We start from the raw sequence: 17674 nt of genomic DNA on the forward strand, positions 1-17674 counted from the left end.
CCATCTCCCCGCCAGCTGCCCAGCCGGGGCGGAGGGAGATGCTGGGCGCCCCATCCCAGTCCATATCGGTGAGCGGCACCAGGGAAGCCCCTCGCCTCGCTCCATAGAAAATAATTTATTGAAATCACAGCTATACACGGGCGGGCGGCGCCTGGGGCTGCCGGCGGCCCGCGCTCCCCACGGCACAGGCAGGCGGACACGCTGCCTTATGTACAGACTTTACATGGAATAAATAAGGGACATGTACAGAGGAGCGAAAGCGGTCACCCGGCCGAGCCCCCCGCGCGCCGGCCCTGCCTGTGGCCGAGGCGGCGGCCAGCGGCCCCCCCCACCCCTGGGTCCGTGAGTCCCGCTGCGCTCAGGGCCGGGTGCCCTGCTCGATCTGCTGGTGCTGGCTGCGCACGGCAAAGCGGTTGACGTGCACCGGGATGGGCACCACGATCTTGGGGTTGCGGACGGGCTCGCCTGAGCGGTTGCTCACGTTGCCTGCCTTGATGCGTTTCCACTTGGCACGGCGGTTCTGGAACCAGATCTTCACCTGAACCTCACTGAGCTTCAGGGCATGTGCGATCTGGGAGCGCTCCGTGAGGCTCAGGTACTTCTTGCAGTGAAACTCCTTCTCCAGCTCCAGCAGCTGCTCGCTCGTGAAGGCCGTGCGCCGCCGCCGGCTCTTGCCGGCCCCGGAGCCCGGCGGCGCTTGCTCGGCCGCAGGGCCGCCCTTGCCCTTGCCCTTGGTGCCCAGCGCGCCGCCGGTTGCGCCGTCCAGGAAGGGCTCGTCCTCGCTGTCGCCCGCCGAGCTCTCCTCCTCCCGCTCGCTGCAAGGCGTCGCCGCTGACTTCACCTCCAGCTTCTCCTCGTCTGAGCTGTACGCCTTCCCATCTGCAGGGCACACAGCATCAGCGCCCGCTGGAGCGGCCCCCGCGGCTCCCCGCACCGCGAAGCCCAGCCCGGCCGCCCCTGCCACCTGTGGACTCCCCACACAGCAGAGCCGCTGGAGCCCCGTCCGCACCCGGCCCTGGGTGCCCGTGCCGTGGGACCATGGGGGTGGCTGGGCCAGCGGGGGGCGGGGGGCACCCCATCCCTCCCCCGGCAGTGGCCCTACCCCGGCAGTGGCACCAGGAGTGCTGGGCAAGGGGCAGGTCCTGCCCTGCTGCTCTCCCTGGCCCAGCACTGCGTGTCCCGCGCTGCCCAGCTGCACAGAGCAGCCCCACAAACACACCTCACCCCGGCTCTGAGCCTCCCCAGCTCCTCGCACCGCTCCATCCTGAAGCTGGGCAGCAGTGTCACCACCTCCCCATCTGGCAGAGCACACTGCTGTCCATCCAGAGCTTGTCCAGACCTTCGCTTCCTTCTCAGTTCAACCCTCCCTCTGACCCATCCCACCAGGGTGCTAGGAGCTGAAGGACTTCCCAGGAAAATGCAGCCTGGCTCAGTGTCATCCCAGCAAGCTGTCTCTGCAGGACCCTGTAGGCTGTGGGGTGTCCTGCTGCTCTCCCTCTCTAGCCCTGGCTGCACAGAGCTGCTTCACGGATGGGCAGATCGGCTGGGCAGGCAAGGGGCTGCCATCAGCACCCAAAGATGGGACCCCAGCCCAGGCCACCCAGAAGGAGGCAGCACTTGGGCCACAGTAGACAACTCTGCTATGACAGGAACTTGAGGAATGAATCTTCTACTTGCCAGCTTCTTTTATTCCAAAGTAGTCTCTAAAGGGCTAAACGCCCATGGAGCAAGGGAAGGAGAGAACTGTGAGGAAGGAGGCCTGGAATCCAGTCACTTTTTCAGTAGAAGCAACTTAGCAAAGGTCTTACAGGGTGAGATGCTCTGGGTCACAGAGGGGTCTAGTTAAATGAGGACCCTCAGCTACACATGAGCTGATGAAATAGCTGTCCATCTTGCTGAGACCTCCAACCCCACTACATTCTCCAGGTGTGACTCACAGATGGGAACTGCTGCTTGAAGGAACAGACCCTGAAGCACTGAAAGGTTCAGTATGACCCTACGTAGAGAAGGAGCAACAGCAGCTCTCCAAGCCTCTGAACAGTGTTCAGTGGCAGCTGGGCTGCTGCAGCTCCTGCTGTCTCACCTCTGCTCAGAAGGGAAAGCGGGACAGCTCTCAGTGATAAGGATGTAGGGCTGAAAACACCCAAGGACCAATTGCAAGAAGATGCTTAAGCCCAGGTGTCATTCTTACAAGATGGTCATCGTGGAGCTCCCCCATACCGCACTGGTGCTGTAGCAGGTCTGCCGCTTCTGGAGGATGGATAGATGACTGCTGAGAAAAGGAATTATGTGCCTGCTCCTCCTGCTCCACACAGCAGGAAGGAGCACCTCCATCCGGTGCTACAGAACAAACACCCTTTTCCTGAGGGCCCTTGGAAGAGGGCTGAGAGAAGGAAGAGGTCTCCCACAGACAGACAGTCCTGCTGCACAGGAGGTGCAGCAAAGCTGTGCTTGTGCTGCTGAGGGAGCAGCAACTGGCCCCAGGGAACACTTGGCTGCCAATTGTCTCGAGCAAGCACTGCCTCTGCCCACGAGCAGGAGAGCTTTCCAGGGGGCGTGAGGCCTTGACAGGACAGAAGAGCTCTTATGAGGACATCCGTATCTTCACCAAGACTGATCATGGGCCCTGCCCTGAGCCTGCTCTCCCTAGGGACAGGCAGGGCATCGCAGCAGCCATGCTCACAGGCAGTGCAGGTTGCTCTCATAGGTCTGGTTGGAAGGTTGGACTAGATGATCTCTAGAGGTCCCTTCCAACCTTGAATATTCTGCGATTCTGTGGTTCATGTCCCCCTGGAGACTGGAAGGAGGCTGAGCTACCAATTGCAAAATGTCACCTCAAAAGTATCTATGGGTACACTTGGGTACATCTATGGGTACACTATCTGTGGGTACACTTGTCTTAATCAGAACACAAATTTTAAATAGTGTTTAAATTGCAGATTTGTGCAGATTAAATTGCCTAACATTTGTTTCTTATAAAAGGGGTGGGTTTGCAAGGAATCTGGTGATAGAGTTTAAAACAGGTTTTTACAAAGAAAATTGGTATCTTAGTCTGTTGACTTCCTGGTACTTCTTCAGCAAGGAAGCAATGAAAGTAGTGGAAACCAGCTGCCTAGTGGGAAGGTTTACTGAAGCTTCCAGAGGTCTTCATCAAGAAGCAAAGTATTTATCATGAAGCAAAGTACTGCAAAATTGAAATATCAACAGAAGTAAATGGGTGAAGAATAAGATTGATCCACCACTTTGCTCTTCACAAGTCCTAGCTGTTTGGTGGTCTTACTGCAGAAATGGTATGGATGGTGAGAAGAGGCAGATGAGCATGAAGTCAAGATAAAGTAGGATCAGCAGGACTTAGATCAACAGCCAGAAAAGACCAGTGCTGGTAAACAGACAAGAGCTCTTTCATGTATTCATGAGGAACAACATAGAACTTCTCAGCCCTCCTCTTGATTGCACGTGGAGTAACTATGTCAATCCAAGAAAGGGTCTGTGCCCACTGGCTCTCCATGGAGACATCTGTAGCTCAGGTACAACCAAGTTTCAGGACAGAGATGTAGGGCTGGAGCACAGCCACTTTATCCTGGGTGTCACACACATTGTTATAGTTTCTGAAACAAACCAGACTGCAGGCTTTCTGGCATTTTAGGAACAGTTTCCCCACACTCCTTTCCTCTCTCAAGAAGTGTGTCAACAGCCAGAAGTGGATTTGAAATGTTTTAGTTGCAGAGAGAGAAAGTCTAAAATAGAATGTGAGTTCCTTTGGCTGATCCAGAAAGTCACTGGAGTATTCCTGCCTCCACAGACATCTGTACAATGGAGATGCTAATGGAGCCCAGGGAGACAAATAATCATTTCACTTGATTTTGTTTGTCTCTCCTTTCTGGTGGACTCTAGTGATAGTCACTGGACATCTGCTTTCAGTCAGTGTCACAGATGGTACATTAGGTCAAACAGCATTACAGGTGGTTTTGGATGTCTCCTTTTGGCATGAAGCATCCTCCTCTGGTTTCCTTGATTGTGGAGCAAGCCCACAGAAACCATCTCAGGTGAAGGGGAGGATGTTCAGTAAAACACACCCTAATTTCCATCTCCAAGAGCCTTGGTAGATACAGTCAGGAGAAGTGTTAGGTACAGCCGAAGGGGGCACATTTGCCCAGACAAACCCTCTTGGATCTGAGCAGAGCAACCCATGCAGTGAGGTCTATATGGACATGAGCCTGTACAGGCTTGAAAGCATCATTCATGGAATACAGGCTCCAGAGCAAACACAGTGCTGAGAGACAGTTAAAGGCAATAGAGAGCAAACATGGGTAGCAGAATAAATTTCCTTCCATCATATGAGCCAACTATAACAAGGCAAGCCACAAAGATGATATTTCTCATCATCAGAAATGACCACTTCCCTGAAGAGCTCATCCGAGTCCCACAGGAGGTGAGAGCGTGTTGGGCTTAGCTACAGAGGAGTCACACAGGGAGATCAAGCAGAGCACAGTTCCTCCCTGGCAGCTAGGGAGATGCAGTGTGAACCCACGGCAGGTGGATCAGGATAGTTCTGTCCCCAAGGAGACTCTCACAGCAGAACTGAGGCTGCCTTCAGCTTTCAACCCTGCGTAGCACCTTGGGAGCACCACTGAAGCTTTGGTGACCTACAAAAGCGGTGGGGATATGAAAAGTCCCGGTTGTCCTGCTAAGGGACTAGGCTGAAGGGGTATTTGAGCAGCGATAGCAGCCTGCCGAAAAGGAAAAGGCAGGGAAAGAACCCCAGCTGGCTGGTGCAGGGTGTACGGGGAGATGCTAACAGGAGCTTGGAGAGCAAATAGCCAAGCGCTGCAAGATGCAGTGGAGACTTTTCAGCACAGATCTGTGCTAGGGAGCCTGCAAGAGAAAGGTGGGTCTCGGAGACCGAAGGAGGCAGCTCCCAAAGAGGCCAAGGGAGTCAGTAGTCACTTTGCACCAGCCTCCCCTTCGAAAGGAGCCCCAAGTCTGCTGCTGTGGCAGAGCGGGAGCAGGAAAAAAAGCAACAGGTCACCCGGCCGGAGCCGGCAGCCTCGGCTCACACTGGCAGCGGTGGGAGCAGCCCCGAGCGAGGCCGGAGCTGCCGCCCGCCCGCCCGCCGGCGCCGTCGGGCTGGACCGAGCGCCGAGCTCCGCGGCTCCACCGAGCCGAGGGGACCGGGGCGCCGCCCGGACGGAGCTGCCCCGCGTTCCCTCGCTCCTGTCCCAGGGGGCTCTCATTGCGGAGCGCTCCAAGTCCCACTAAGCCCCGCACTTCGCGGCCGTTGCGCGACGCCGCCGGCAGCGGAGCGGGACCCGGGCGCTGCAGCCACGGGCGAGCGAGAACCCGGCGGGTTCCGCTGCGCCCCGGGATCGCTCCTCGGCCACCGCTGGGACGCGAGCTCCTGCGGGAGCAGCGTACAGCCCCGCTCCCCTCGCACCGACCGGGACTCGGGTAGGAGCGGGAATGGACCAGGACACGCCGGAGCAGGCGCCGAGGCTGCGCAGGGCCCCGCGGAACCGGTTCGGCGGGACGGACGCTCCCTCTGCGTCCGCTAACCCGGGCCGGAGGCCAGGACCTCGGAGAGCTCCGCGTCGCCGGGACTGGCTCCGGTCACCTCGCGCTCGCCCCAGCCCCGGCTCCGGCCCCGCCTGGACGAGCGGCCCCGACCGGCAGCTTCGCGGCTTCTCCGCCTCGCGGCGCGGACGCGGCGGGAGGAGTTTGTCCTGCGCCTGCGAAAGTTGTGGGCATTGAGGAGCAATGGGGACGTTTCGGAACCGAATGGAACCGGCCCGGTTCTCCGTCTCTGCCCGGCGGAGCAGCCCGTCAGTGCAGCCGTGAGCAGGTGCCCCCCATGTGGCCCCGCCGTCCTGCCGGTCGCGGCCCTGGTCCCGCTCTCCCAGCTGAGGGGTCTTGTCCCACGCTCCCGGCTGCTGGGTCTTGTCCCGCGGAGCTCCGCGCCGCTGCCGCTTCGCAGACCCCGACGGGACCGCTGGCCGAGCCAGGACGAGACCGGGCGGGCAGCGGCGGCTGAGGAGCCCCCGGACGAAAAGCTCCGGGGCTGACGCGGGGAAGATGTGTACGCGGGGCCGTCATTACCTGCCAGGCCGGGAAACGGGTCCGGGAAGTGCAGCGGGGGCTCGGGAGGCCCCTTGTCGCGCCCCGGCGGCAGCTCCTCCGCCTCCAGGCCGTCGGCGCCACGCCGACAGCCGGCGTCGGGGTTGGTGCGCGGCGGTGGCAGCTCCTGCGGTGGGTAGAAGCCGTCGGGGGGCTCCGAGAAGCTGGGCAGTGCCGTGGTGAGCGCCACCATGGAGGGCACGGCCTGGCCCAGGCTGGCACAGAAGGTGTTGGTGAGTCGGCCGGCGAAGGAGGCCAGCGGCGCCAGCGGCGGCAGCCCCGACTGCAGGGGCGCGTGGGACAGCGCCTGCGGCAGCACTAGCGGCCGGTACGGCATGAACATGGGGTAGCCGGTGTAGAGCAGGTGCCCGGAGCGCGGCGGTGGCGTCCCGATGAGCGAGTCGATAGAGAAGGCGGTCCCCTGGCCGCTGGGTCTCTGCATGGCGAGCGGGAGCCGCCGGCTCAGCCGGCACCAACTTTCCGGCGAGCTCGGGCCGCCGCCAACTCGCCGCGCCGCCGCGGCCGCCGCCGCGGCCCCGGCCCGCGCCCGCTGCCGCCGCCCGTGGGCTCCGCGCCCGGCGAGAGCTGCCGCCCGCCCGCGCGCTCGCTGGCTCCGCGGCGGAGTGCAGGCGCGCTCGGAGCCGCGGGGGGGCCGGGCCGGGCCACGAGGGGAGGGGAGGGACGGCAGAGAGGGAGGCGGGCGGGGGTGTCGCCCTCTGCTCTCATCCATCTTCTGCACATCACGGTCCAATTGCTCCTTCAGCGCCCGCGCCGGCGGGGCAGGACTCCTCGCTCCCCCGGTGCGGCCGGCCCCTGGGAAGGCGCCTCCCCCTCCCGCCTCATCAGCTGTTATTAATGGTGATTGATGATTAGCAATTACGAGGCCAGCACAAGGGCGCTTTTGTGGGGCCTGGACGGGACGGGACAGGCTAGGCTCCGCCGCTCGGCACATCCCTCCGCGGGCCTCCTCGGAGTTGCGGCCGCAACAACGGATGGGTCGGGCCCGCTCCACTTCGCTGCCCCTGACTGGGATCAGGCAGTGGCCGGCGTCAGCACCCGGCACGGCGCGTCCTGGGGACCCCGGCACCGGGCGGCCCAAGCGCCCTCGACAACTTATCTTCACCGCAGAGAGTGCCGCGATCCGAGGACTGGGATCGGACCGGACTGGGTCCCTCCACTCGGAGCCACCGGACTCGCCCGGGAGCACCGTCCGCCCCCACCGCGGACCGCTGGCAGGGCCTGGCCGCCCCACTCCGGGCCGCGGAGCTGCGTCCCGGTGCCCACGGCCGGCTCGGAGCGGGATCTGCGCGGGACCGGCAGAGCCGGAGCCGGGCCGAGGAGGCGGCGCTTCCAGCCCCGCTCCGAGCTCCCGCTCAGGCCAAGGTGGCAACGGCGGGACTGGAGCGGGGAGTGAGCTCCCCGCGGCCGGAGCGGGGCTGAGGCAGAGCAGGGCAGGCGGCAGAGCCCCACCTGAGCGGGGCCACAGCCTGAGGAGCTGCCGGTGCTCCTCCGGTGCCGGTGGGGATCATAAGAGCACTGGACAGCTGCTCGTGCCCATGTAGTGCCTGCTCAATAGCCTCAGCCTGCACCGATCCTGTGGCTGGCACACTCGCTAACCAGCCTGCACTGCTCCGGACCTGCACAAAGCCCCAGGCTGCTGCCCCTCCCATCACTTGCCCGTGATGTGTCGAGTGGATGTGTACGTGGACTGTCCATGCAATGCTGCTATCCGCGCAGTGTGCCCATGGATTGCCCATGCAGTGCCTCTGGTTGCAGAGCCAGAGAGGCAGTGCAGGCACAGGGCTCCCAAGCGGCAGCTAGAGCTGCACCATGCTGCTCTGCCCAGTCTGTCTTTAGGACTGTAGCCTGCACCCTGCAGGGAGCCAGCACTCTGAAATGGAGCTTGTCACTGCTCAGCAGCACTTGTGCTGTGCTCCCCTTCTGCAGGAGGAGGAACTCAGGCATGCAAAGTACTAACACAATGAGCAATCCAAAGTCCTGCTTTTAACTAGCATCAGCATCAGAACAGTCACCTCAAGTAGTCAGAAGCTGTGAAATGCCAGAGTTATAAGTCATGTGCCAGCTCACTCAGATCACATCTGCAGCAATACAGCCATGCAGCACCCTGCCAGCACCAGAGATGGTTCCTCTTGTCAGTGGCCCTGGGTGCTCCTGTCTGAAGCACATTGTGCAGGAGTGCCATGCCTAGCCCGGTTTAGCTGCTGATGTCAATGCAGTTCCTGATTGCTTCGTTGCTGATTAGATGCTGATGTCAATGTTCTGGTGGCATTGACATCTATCTGAGTACATAGATTTCCTCACCACCTTTCTCACCTCAAATACCTTTTCAGGAGAGAATCCTGGACTCATCTTCACATGTAGAGCTGATTTAATTCCATCAACGTACTTCATTAGACTGTGAAGTAAATGGATGCATATTTGTGTGCAAACCATTCAGTTTCAAGATCTGTACTCAGAAGTGTCCCATGTTATGCAACTTCCTAACTCCTGAGCAACTGCAATCTGAACATTTGTTCAATTGATCTTTCATATGTAGCCTTCACCCCCACCTCACATCATCGTGTAAGTTGCCAGAGTAGCTCAGAGCGATGGGGAATTGATCTTCTCTGGGACCTTTCAGGGAACCCAGAGAATGAGCTACTGCCAAAGTGCCATGAAGGAGGATTACTCACTCCCAAAGGGGCAGGTCCTTCCTGTAGCCAGGAATGGACACATGGAAGCCCCAGCGGTGAGGAAGGTCCAAGCCAGGAAATCAAGCCGGTGATTCAAGATCAATGTCAGGACATAAGATCAGTCAGAGGGGACACCTGGGCATAGCTCAGTCAGGCACCAAGGGCAAGAACCTGAGCTTGCAAGCAGCCCCCCAGCCAAAAGTCATGCAGGCCTCCACTGAGGTGTCCTGCAGCTGACAGCTGTTGTCCCTGAGCCTGAAAGTCAAACAACCAGGTGAGGGGAGCAGGATCAGGCCCTGGCAAGTGGCCCCACTCTGGTTAGCTTTGTCACATGAAGCTTTGGTGCAAAGAAGGACAGAGGGGTCATTTGCTGGACTGAAGGCTAAGATCCAGAGGAGAATAAAAATGAAGGGCTAAAAAGCAAAGGGCTTACAAACAAAACAAAGCCTAGATTGCAAATTAGTACATACACCGCTCAGGATGCTGTGTGAGAACTCCTAGGTGCAGCAGCTAGAAGTAGCAGCAGCTTTGCAGAATGAACTGGACTGAAAGCGGGGGTGTCCAGGTGACCTGTGATACCCTTACCCGCCTTGAACCTCCAGGGCCTGCTCCTGGTCTGTAGCCTGTGTCTAATGTCCCACTGTGTCCTGCTGTCTGGCCTAAACACAGTTTCCATGGCTTCCACTTCAGGCTCACACCTCTGCTATTCAGGAGACCTCTCCACATTTTGCTGGACACCTTATAAGATACTTGAGGTAAAATGTGCCCCAGCAGAAGGCCTGCTCTTTCCCATCAGTTTTGGAATTCTGGATCACAGCTCTGTGTTTTCCAGATACAGCACTAGGCCTCCTATCACTCAGCTGGAGCATGAATCCTGAACTCAGGTACTGAAGCAATTACAGACCAGTCTCTGCCAGCATGTCATTGCCTGAGTTGGACCTTCTTCCCAGTCTGCCCTTGTTTCCCACTGCCTTTATGTATGTATGTATGTATGTATGTATGTATGTATGTATGTATTTGTTCATGAGAGGTACCGAGGCTTCATCCTCTCCTCTCCTCTCCTCTCCTCTCCTCTCCTCTCCTCTCCTCTCCAAGTGTTTCTTGCTGAAGTCGTGCAGATGTAGGACAGTCGGTGAGACTGTTTGCCTATAGTTCTGGAGCAGGTAGGTGACCCTGGCAAGTACCTTGCCCTGCCACCGGCCAGGATACTGTGTCCTCCCTGATGATGGTGCGTGACCTGTCTGGTCAGCACAGAGCTTCCAGCATGGCTCCAAACTGCTCAGCATAGGCAGAGCTACCAACTTGCAAAATATTCTTGCTCAGTATATTCAAAACGCGGCACAGAGGCTTGTAATTTAGGAAAAATTGGTCACAGGCTGCTAGGCAGAAAAAGAAGCATCCACACAGCCTTCCTTCCTGCACTGTAAGCTGCTACACCAAGGAGGGGACACAATCCAAGGAGGGGACTGTGTGCTCTTTGCCAACAAAACATTTCCCTCCCGCCTGTCAGAAAATGTCTTTTGCTAACTTTGTACAGGAGAGTGTGCCTGTTCGATGGGTGTCCCTGGCACGCACTTGGGAGCTCAGGTCCTGCAGGCCCTGCCTAGAGTCTTCTGGGCTGCAGAAAGCCCTTGTGAACCTGAGAAAAGGAGATGGACCAGGGAGACCCTGAGGTGTTCTGCTGGGACAGGGGCTCACAGAGGTTCCTGCACGAGACAGGCCACTGCTCCTGCTGCCTTCCTGCCAGGCTTCCCAAAGCGATAGGCATGTCCCCAACCCCAAGCTCCGTTCCCCAGCCACGAGGGAAGCTGCTGCAGATGGGTTTTGCAGGGGAAACTGGAGATGGGTCAAATTGACAGCAGGTGAAGGCCCGTGAGGCTGTGCTGCAGGGGCAGCTGCACCCCTGGGTGCTCCGTGCCCGTGCTTTGCCTGCAGGGGCAGCACTGGCACATTAGGGACGATCCATCGTGTTGTGGGTCTGTAGCCCCCCTGGCCTGAGCCAGGGCTGTTTCATAGTGCATAGTCATGCGTGTAGTCCAAGAGCGGAGCCTGTGCTAGTTCTAAGTCCAGCTTCTGTCAACGCAGCTGGCCAGTCTCTAAACCCTTCAAACTTTGAGTAACTGATTTTGTAATATTACCCTTGGGAATAGTCCTAGTAATTCACCTGTCGGTTAAAGAGAGACAAAGGACCAACTATGTTCCTTCTGATTATCCAAATTAATTTTTGCTGTAACTGCAAAGGAAAAAGTCCTTTCTGTCCACCAGTTCACAGCATGGTGAACTGCAACTGCAGCAGGTAAAATTAAATAAACTGACTAGCAAATTAAAGCAGGTCTTTCTGGTGGAAAGTGTCAGGTAACCTTAACTCTTAAGGTAACTTATCCCTTTATGGAAGGTCCAGCAGCCAGGACAGGAAGCAATTAAGGCAGGTGCCATCTCCCTTTGTCCTTCCCCTGCCCCAGGCCTTGCAAATGAGGCAGAAATTACATAGAAGGCACCCTTGAAGCACCCTCATTCTCATGGTGGCAGGTCTATGGAGCAGCACGCACACCATGGCCCAGGCCTTGCTGTAGAGTGGTGTATGTCACATTCTTGCCCAGGGGTCCAGCCTCTCCTGAGATCCCTCCTGGTTCCTGCACATGGTTTGCATTCACAGCACAGACAAGCAAGTCCAGCACAGACTGTTTTACTGTCACATCAGAGCTCCTTAGCACCAGCACTGACACACCAGACCCAGGTCACCCTCATGGTGCTGTGGCCTTGAGCTCCATGGGATTCTTCACATGTTGCCTTCCTGCCTAGCTGCCCTGAAGCCACAGGCTCCAATCTGGCCTCCCTGGGTGTAGAGACAGCCAGAGAGAGCAGCTTCAGCCAGGTGAGTCCTTGGGCAGCTCAGCACAAAACAAACCTGTGGGAGGTGTGTGGGGGATTCCCAAAGCTGGGATGGATCTGTGCAGACTTCTGCAGCAGCTGCACTCTGATGTCTGCAGGGCATCTGCTGCTTCCCCTGGGACAAGAGCAAAGACACAAACTGGGAGCTGGGAGTCTGGTCCTGAGCTGGGAGCAGACTGACATATCTCTGCCTGCACTTTAACACCCTGCACACAATGTTTACCATGAAAGTGAAGAGCAGTGTATTCTCTTCTCCTTTACAGGGAAGTTTTTAAAGTTTAGAGACTATTATTGTGTCATCACTCGAATCTCCTTTCTTCAGAACATATCCCTCCAATTGCTCAAGGATCTTTATGTTGGCCATTTCCTTGACTTCCCACTGCTCTTGATGTCCTCTGGTCCCTCTGCAGCCTGTCCACTATGCTGTGGTCACTGCACTGCCAGAAGCGCAGACCAGCATTGGGCTTCCTTTTACTCCAGCCTTTGATCCATGCATGCCATGATGACTGTACCTGGTCTAGACCAGCAGCAAGTGGCTGGTTGTAGGTGGCACGTGGGGTCCTGCAGCCTGCATCACTTTTGCATTTCCAGGCCTTACCTTGGCCTTTGCAGCTGGGGTTCCTCAGCCTCTGGAAGAACCTGCTTTGTGCAGGTGGACTTGGGCTACTGGCCAACCAGCAGTGTCCTCTGCAGAGATGGTCTTTCAAGCAAGTCTTCTCCAGCTGTGGCACAGTGCCCACACACAGGACAGATCCCTCCCAAAGCCCCTGATGCCTAAGTATTGTTAATAACCCTGAATATGTTTTTTTTTTTTTTTTGACTAGCTATACTTTTACCTTTACATTTACATTTACGGTGTAAATAATAATTTACACTGTCCTACCTTAGCTTCATTTTGAGAAAATCATGTGAGACTGAGTGAAACTAAATCCAAGATACATGACATCTGCTACTTCTATCCCTTTTCCACAAACCTTTTATCTTAATGCCAAAAAAAAAAAGGAAAAGAGGTCATGATCTGACCGACTCTGCATCTTGTCTAGACTCCTTACTGTCTTCCAGGCACTTAGAAATTATTTACCTACGTTCCACAGTATTTTCCCAGATATTAGAGGGAGGCTGACCAAGTATAGCACCAATGTAGAAAGTCACAGGCTCTTGTCATGCACCTGCCTGAGCTTGGTGCAAGAACTTGTGGCCAAGAAGCCAGAGCCACAGTCATGTGGCAGGAGCTGGGCATGTGGCAGGCGGGAAGGAGGGATGTGAGTGGCATTGGTGACACCTGGTGATGAGCCCGAGGAACAGAGCAGAGGCTGCAGCTGGAGCACATCTCCTCTGAGCGGGTGCTCACCCCAGTTGCACATGCACCTCAGGACACCAGCACTCGCTGCAGGGCATCCGTCTGGAGCAGAAGTACAGGATTTATACAGAGTTTTAAAAATGCCAGAGATGGAAAGCCTACACCCATCACAATAAGTTATTCTAAGAGGTAATTAACTATTAGATGATTTACTCTTGCTATTAAAAATGCATCTCTTCCCATCTGTGTTTGTCCAGCTTCAGCTTCCTGGCTGGATCTCACTGTGCCTCGTGTGCCGGCCAGAGCACTGACTGGAGCAGCTTCCCTGCATGCCCCACTCCTCTCCCCTACTCGGGAGGTTCAGTCAGGTCTGCTGGGCCCGGGATGGCTGTTGTGTGCACATGTGGCAGGATGCGGGAGTCCTTGGAGGCTGCGGCACTGCCGGCCCATCCATCCCTGACTATCCATCCCTGACCACCTCCGACCCGTGCATCCCTGGCTGCTGCACAGTGCCCGTGCATGGACACCTCTGTGCGGTGCCCGGTTGCCAGCCCCACCGTGAGGCTCCTGTGGCTCCTCTCCCAACCTCCCTCGTTCAGCAGCAATTCCGAAATGCCGCCCCCAGCGTGGGATATCCTGACAGCAGGGCAGGCGGATTGCAGCCTTGTGCACGGCTCCCCAGTGCTGTGCACAAACACGCAGCCACACACCACAGCAGAGGCTTCAGTCAGTGTTTCTGTTCTGTATTTGAAACAATGATGGGTAATATTCATATTGCATATTGGTAAGGATATACCACTTTTTATTCCATCAGGAGTTAAGAAAGATGCTAAAGACAAACTTTTAAAGCAACAATTTTTATAATATGCAGAAAGGTAGCTTCCATGTAAGAATGTTTAATTGGCTAATGAGTTTACTGACCAACTAATTTTTTTTCTTGCTAGCAAGCCATGGCACACTAGTGAACTTAGGATAACCGAGAAGAAAAAGGCTATCATCTTACCAGTATTTCAGTATGTTCACATGGATACCCAAGAAACTGCAGAGCAGTTAGTTCAACACAGATCCAAAGCAATTACAGACAAACAGCAAGGGATGTTCTGGGCAAAATTAGTAAAAGCTGGAATCCAAATTAATGTCACCTAACATTTTTAGTTAACTGATGTGATTTCAAACATTTTGATATTATTTTTGGTAAACCTATATATTTAGTGAAATATCCTTGTGGAATGAAATCTCATGAAATATGACTCTATGATAACTAAGGATTTGGGGCAGACCTCACATCCCGCTGCCATGAGCAGGCTGCAAACAACTACCGCAGCTTCCCCTGGGGAGCGACACCATCACTGGAGTGCAGCAGGAGCGGGAGGACCTGCAGCATCCAGGAACACATCCTTGGAGGAACAGACAGGAGCTGCTCGCAGAGCCTTCACATACAGTGGCACACTGGGTGAAACTAGCAGGTGACAGCACAAGAGCAAATAAAGGGAACAACATCATGTGCAACTGGGCTGTGAGCTCCTTGTCACAAGCGGGGACTGCAGCCCTCACCCCCCACACAGCAAGGACAGGTAATCCTGCACTAGAGGCTGTCTGAGGGGGCAAGTTAAAAGCTGGTTATATTGTCGGTGTGTGCTCAGAAACACCAAACCTTTCTAATTTCTTCTTGTGATTGTTTCTAAAAATCAACTGCTAATTGATTAGCAAAACTGAGTTAAACTCGGGGCCTTTTTCAGCACTCACCTTGCCATTTTCTAATAGTTTCAATCTGAAGAAAAGCTTGAGTGCCCCAAAGGTACCTGATTATGTTTTCAGGTTCCTGTGACATAGGACCATATGTTCCTATCATGTGTCTCCATGGTGTGGTCCTTCAAGAGTGTGAACACATTGGAGGTGGTGCACAGACCTTACATAGCTATATCAAGCTTGCTTTCTGGAGCAGTATGAACAGTTGTGTAGGGTGGTGAGAACCACTACGCCATGCTATTTAGTCTCAATCTGTGTGGCAGTTTCCTGCATTGAGGTAGGTATTAACAGAATACCTACCTACCTCAGAATACCTTGGAAGAACTGAGAGGTGCACCGAGAGCGCACTGAGAGGATGAACTGCAATATTGCCCCAGGGTGTCTCTCCCAGCAGTGGCAGTTCAGGCACTCCTTGAGCCAGAAACATCTTCCAGTCCACCCTGGTTAATGGTGACCAATGACTTCTTTGATTTTGTCTAATCATTTTTGGACATTAGTAAGTCTTAGACCTTCACAACATGCTGTACCAAAGAGCCCCACTGTATAATTATGTGTTGCACAGAAAAAAAAAAAAAAAAAAAAAAAAAGTTTTTGTTTTGCTTGTTGCTCCCTTGGAAGACCCTAACTCTAATATCCTCCCTGCCCTTACACTTTCCACATGAATTGTAGGAACAGTCCCACATGACTGAAGTTGATGAGTGGTTTTAATGCACTATGGTCCTCACCTTGCAATACACAAGCAACACAAGCCCTGACTGTAGTGAGCCAAGAGCAATGGGAAGCCCTGTGCCTGTGGGCATTGGTTCCCCTCCCAGCATGGTGCTCCACTCCCTTTATGAAGCCATGGACTGTGTTGCAGTGCTGACCTGCCAAGTCATAGTGGAGCAGACGTCAGTCCTGCATGGCTGTATGAATGGTATCGTCAAAACCCAGAAGACTCCTGAACACCCCCATCTGTCCTGCCCCAAAACACTGCCTCCAAAGGCCATGATTTCCCCAAACTGTTTTCCATTAGAAAATCTTTGGGCTGGAAAGCTGCAGCTCTGTCGTGTGCCAAGGTATTCAGCCTTTCTACTTACTAGTCTCCAAAGGCTCCTTGTACCTGTGGTGCAAAAACAGCTGAGAAGCAGCAAAAAGGGTCTTGCACTCTGACAGCAACAGGACTGGGAGCACGCACAAGGAGTGTGAGCATCTTGGTCAAGAGCTCTGCCCAAGCAGAGCTGCAGACCATGAGGCTTCATCAGAGGAAGCAACCACGCACAAAATGACTACACTTGCCCAGCAACAACATCAACCCCCACAACAGGACACAATCTTACCCTTAGGGTAAGGATTTACATGGCAGGGTTACCTTGCCCATCTCCCACTTCATACAGCCAATGTCAGTGAAAAAATAAAGCAAAAGTCCTGGGTTGACTGCAGAAATAGGGGCCAAACTATTCTCCATCCTTTTGCTCCAACTTCTATCCCAGCCACAACCTCACCAGTGTCTTGCCACGGACACCACAGATCCCAGCAAAAAGGTAAAGCACATACCACCTGCTGAGTCAGTTTTTATGAGCTAGTAATATCTATCAGAAGTGATGTAGGGACAGTGCAGTAATACATTGAATGAACATTAGCAAGAATCCATGAAACACATTCCTGATGCAAGTCACGTTCTCTAAGAAAAGAGAAAGCTAAAAAAAATGTTTATAACGTGTTGTTTCCTAACACGTAACACATGTGCAAGTTCATGGGTGAAATGCAGCAGGTTGCCTCAAAGAAAAAGTAAATGAGAGTGTAAGAATTATTATGTCAGGGACTTTAGAGAGCAAATACCGCTCCTCTTCGGCATGTAGGAAAATGTCCCCTTAGCAGACATGCATCGCTAGGTGCAAAGCCACTGTATAAACAGCTCCTCTGCCCTGGGGAAAACGGGTGTTTTTAGACCTGCTGTGACATTTCACAGGTGACCAGAAGAGCCCTGAGCACACTTGCTTTTCCTCCATACTCCATGACTGCCTCTGTGGAACTGCAGTGGACACTGACCTGTGCAGGGCCAGTCCACAAACCTAAAGCTGTCAGTGTCAGGCAGCCAGCCCACCGGCCTGTGAATGCATTAGTCTGAACCTGCAGCTTGAAGAGGGGTTGGCTTCCAGCAAGCCATTTAAGGGTGGATGATGCTTTAATCTCTTTATAACCCTGCCTCTCAATGTTGCCCTTCTCCTTGTCTGTGCACATGCAGCACAGGCAGCAGGGCTGCACTGTCACAAGGGCCACCTGCTCCGTACCAATGGACCAGCACTCCCCCAGCACATCGAGGACTCCACACAAAGGTCCTCAGCACAGGAACAAGCACTGCTGTCTGCCCTCCAGGGCAAGGCCAAGCAACACAGACATTGCTCCTGCACAAGACATTCTTGTTTGGAAGGACCCAGCCCACAGCCACCACACATTCCTGCACACTCTCTAAAAGGCAGACAAGTGCATACATCTGAGAGGGCCCATGTCCATTACATGCCACTATGCATGGCATGTCAAATACACGGACCGCATGAGGGGCACCCTTCCAAGCAAGGCAGAAGCTGTACCCTAGTAGACATAAACAGAGATCAGGTTTTATTCCAAACATCCTTGGGTACAAACTGTAAACGCCTTCAGGAAGACAGACTCACAACAAATGCCCAGGACCACACAGCTGCTTGAATAAGGTTTGAGTTTGCAGATTTGGGCTACAACAGTTTGGTATCCTGCAAGTAGCACTGTGATCAAGAAGAATATTTGCTCCTGGTCCCACAAAGTGCCCTAATCCCTATCTCTTGTTTTTCCTAGTTTGCCATAGATAACATGGGTAAACAATGCTCTAAACCAGATGCATGAGACAGAGGTGACATGGTCTAGCAGACAGGGGCATAGTGGCAGGATTAGGGGTTGGGTCGGAGGACAA

General features: G+C 54.8%; 1 protein-coding gene across 1 annotated transcript; it reads right to left on the minus strand.

Moving 5' to 3' along the window:
- Positions 1 to 358: 358 nt before the first annotated feature.
- GBX1 (gastrulation brain homeobox 1) lies at positions 359 to 6553 on the minus strand. The gene is made up of 2 exons (XM_026046447.1): positions 6094 to 6553; positions 359 to 906 (listed from the first exon to the last, which is right to left on the minus strand). Exons 1-2 carry the CDS (start codon positions 6551 to 6553, stop codon positions 359 to 361), a joined length of 1008 nt encoding a protein of 335 aa, XP_025902232.1.
- Between the last annotated feature and the right edge of the window lie 11121 nt (positions 6554 to 17674).

The sequence above is a fragment of the Nothoprocta perdicaria genome, unplaced genomic scaffold (assembly GCF_003342845.1).
Source record: "Nothoprocta perdicaria isolate Ctin4 unplaced genomic scaffold, notPer1 scaffold_441, whole genome shotgun sequence".
In the NCBI taxonomy this organism is placed as follows: Eukaryota; Metazoa; Chordata; class Aves; order Tinamiformes; family Tinamidae; genus Nothoprocta; species Nothoprocta perdicaria.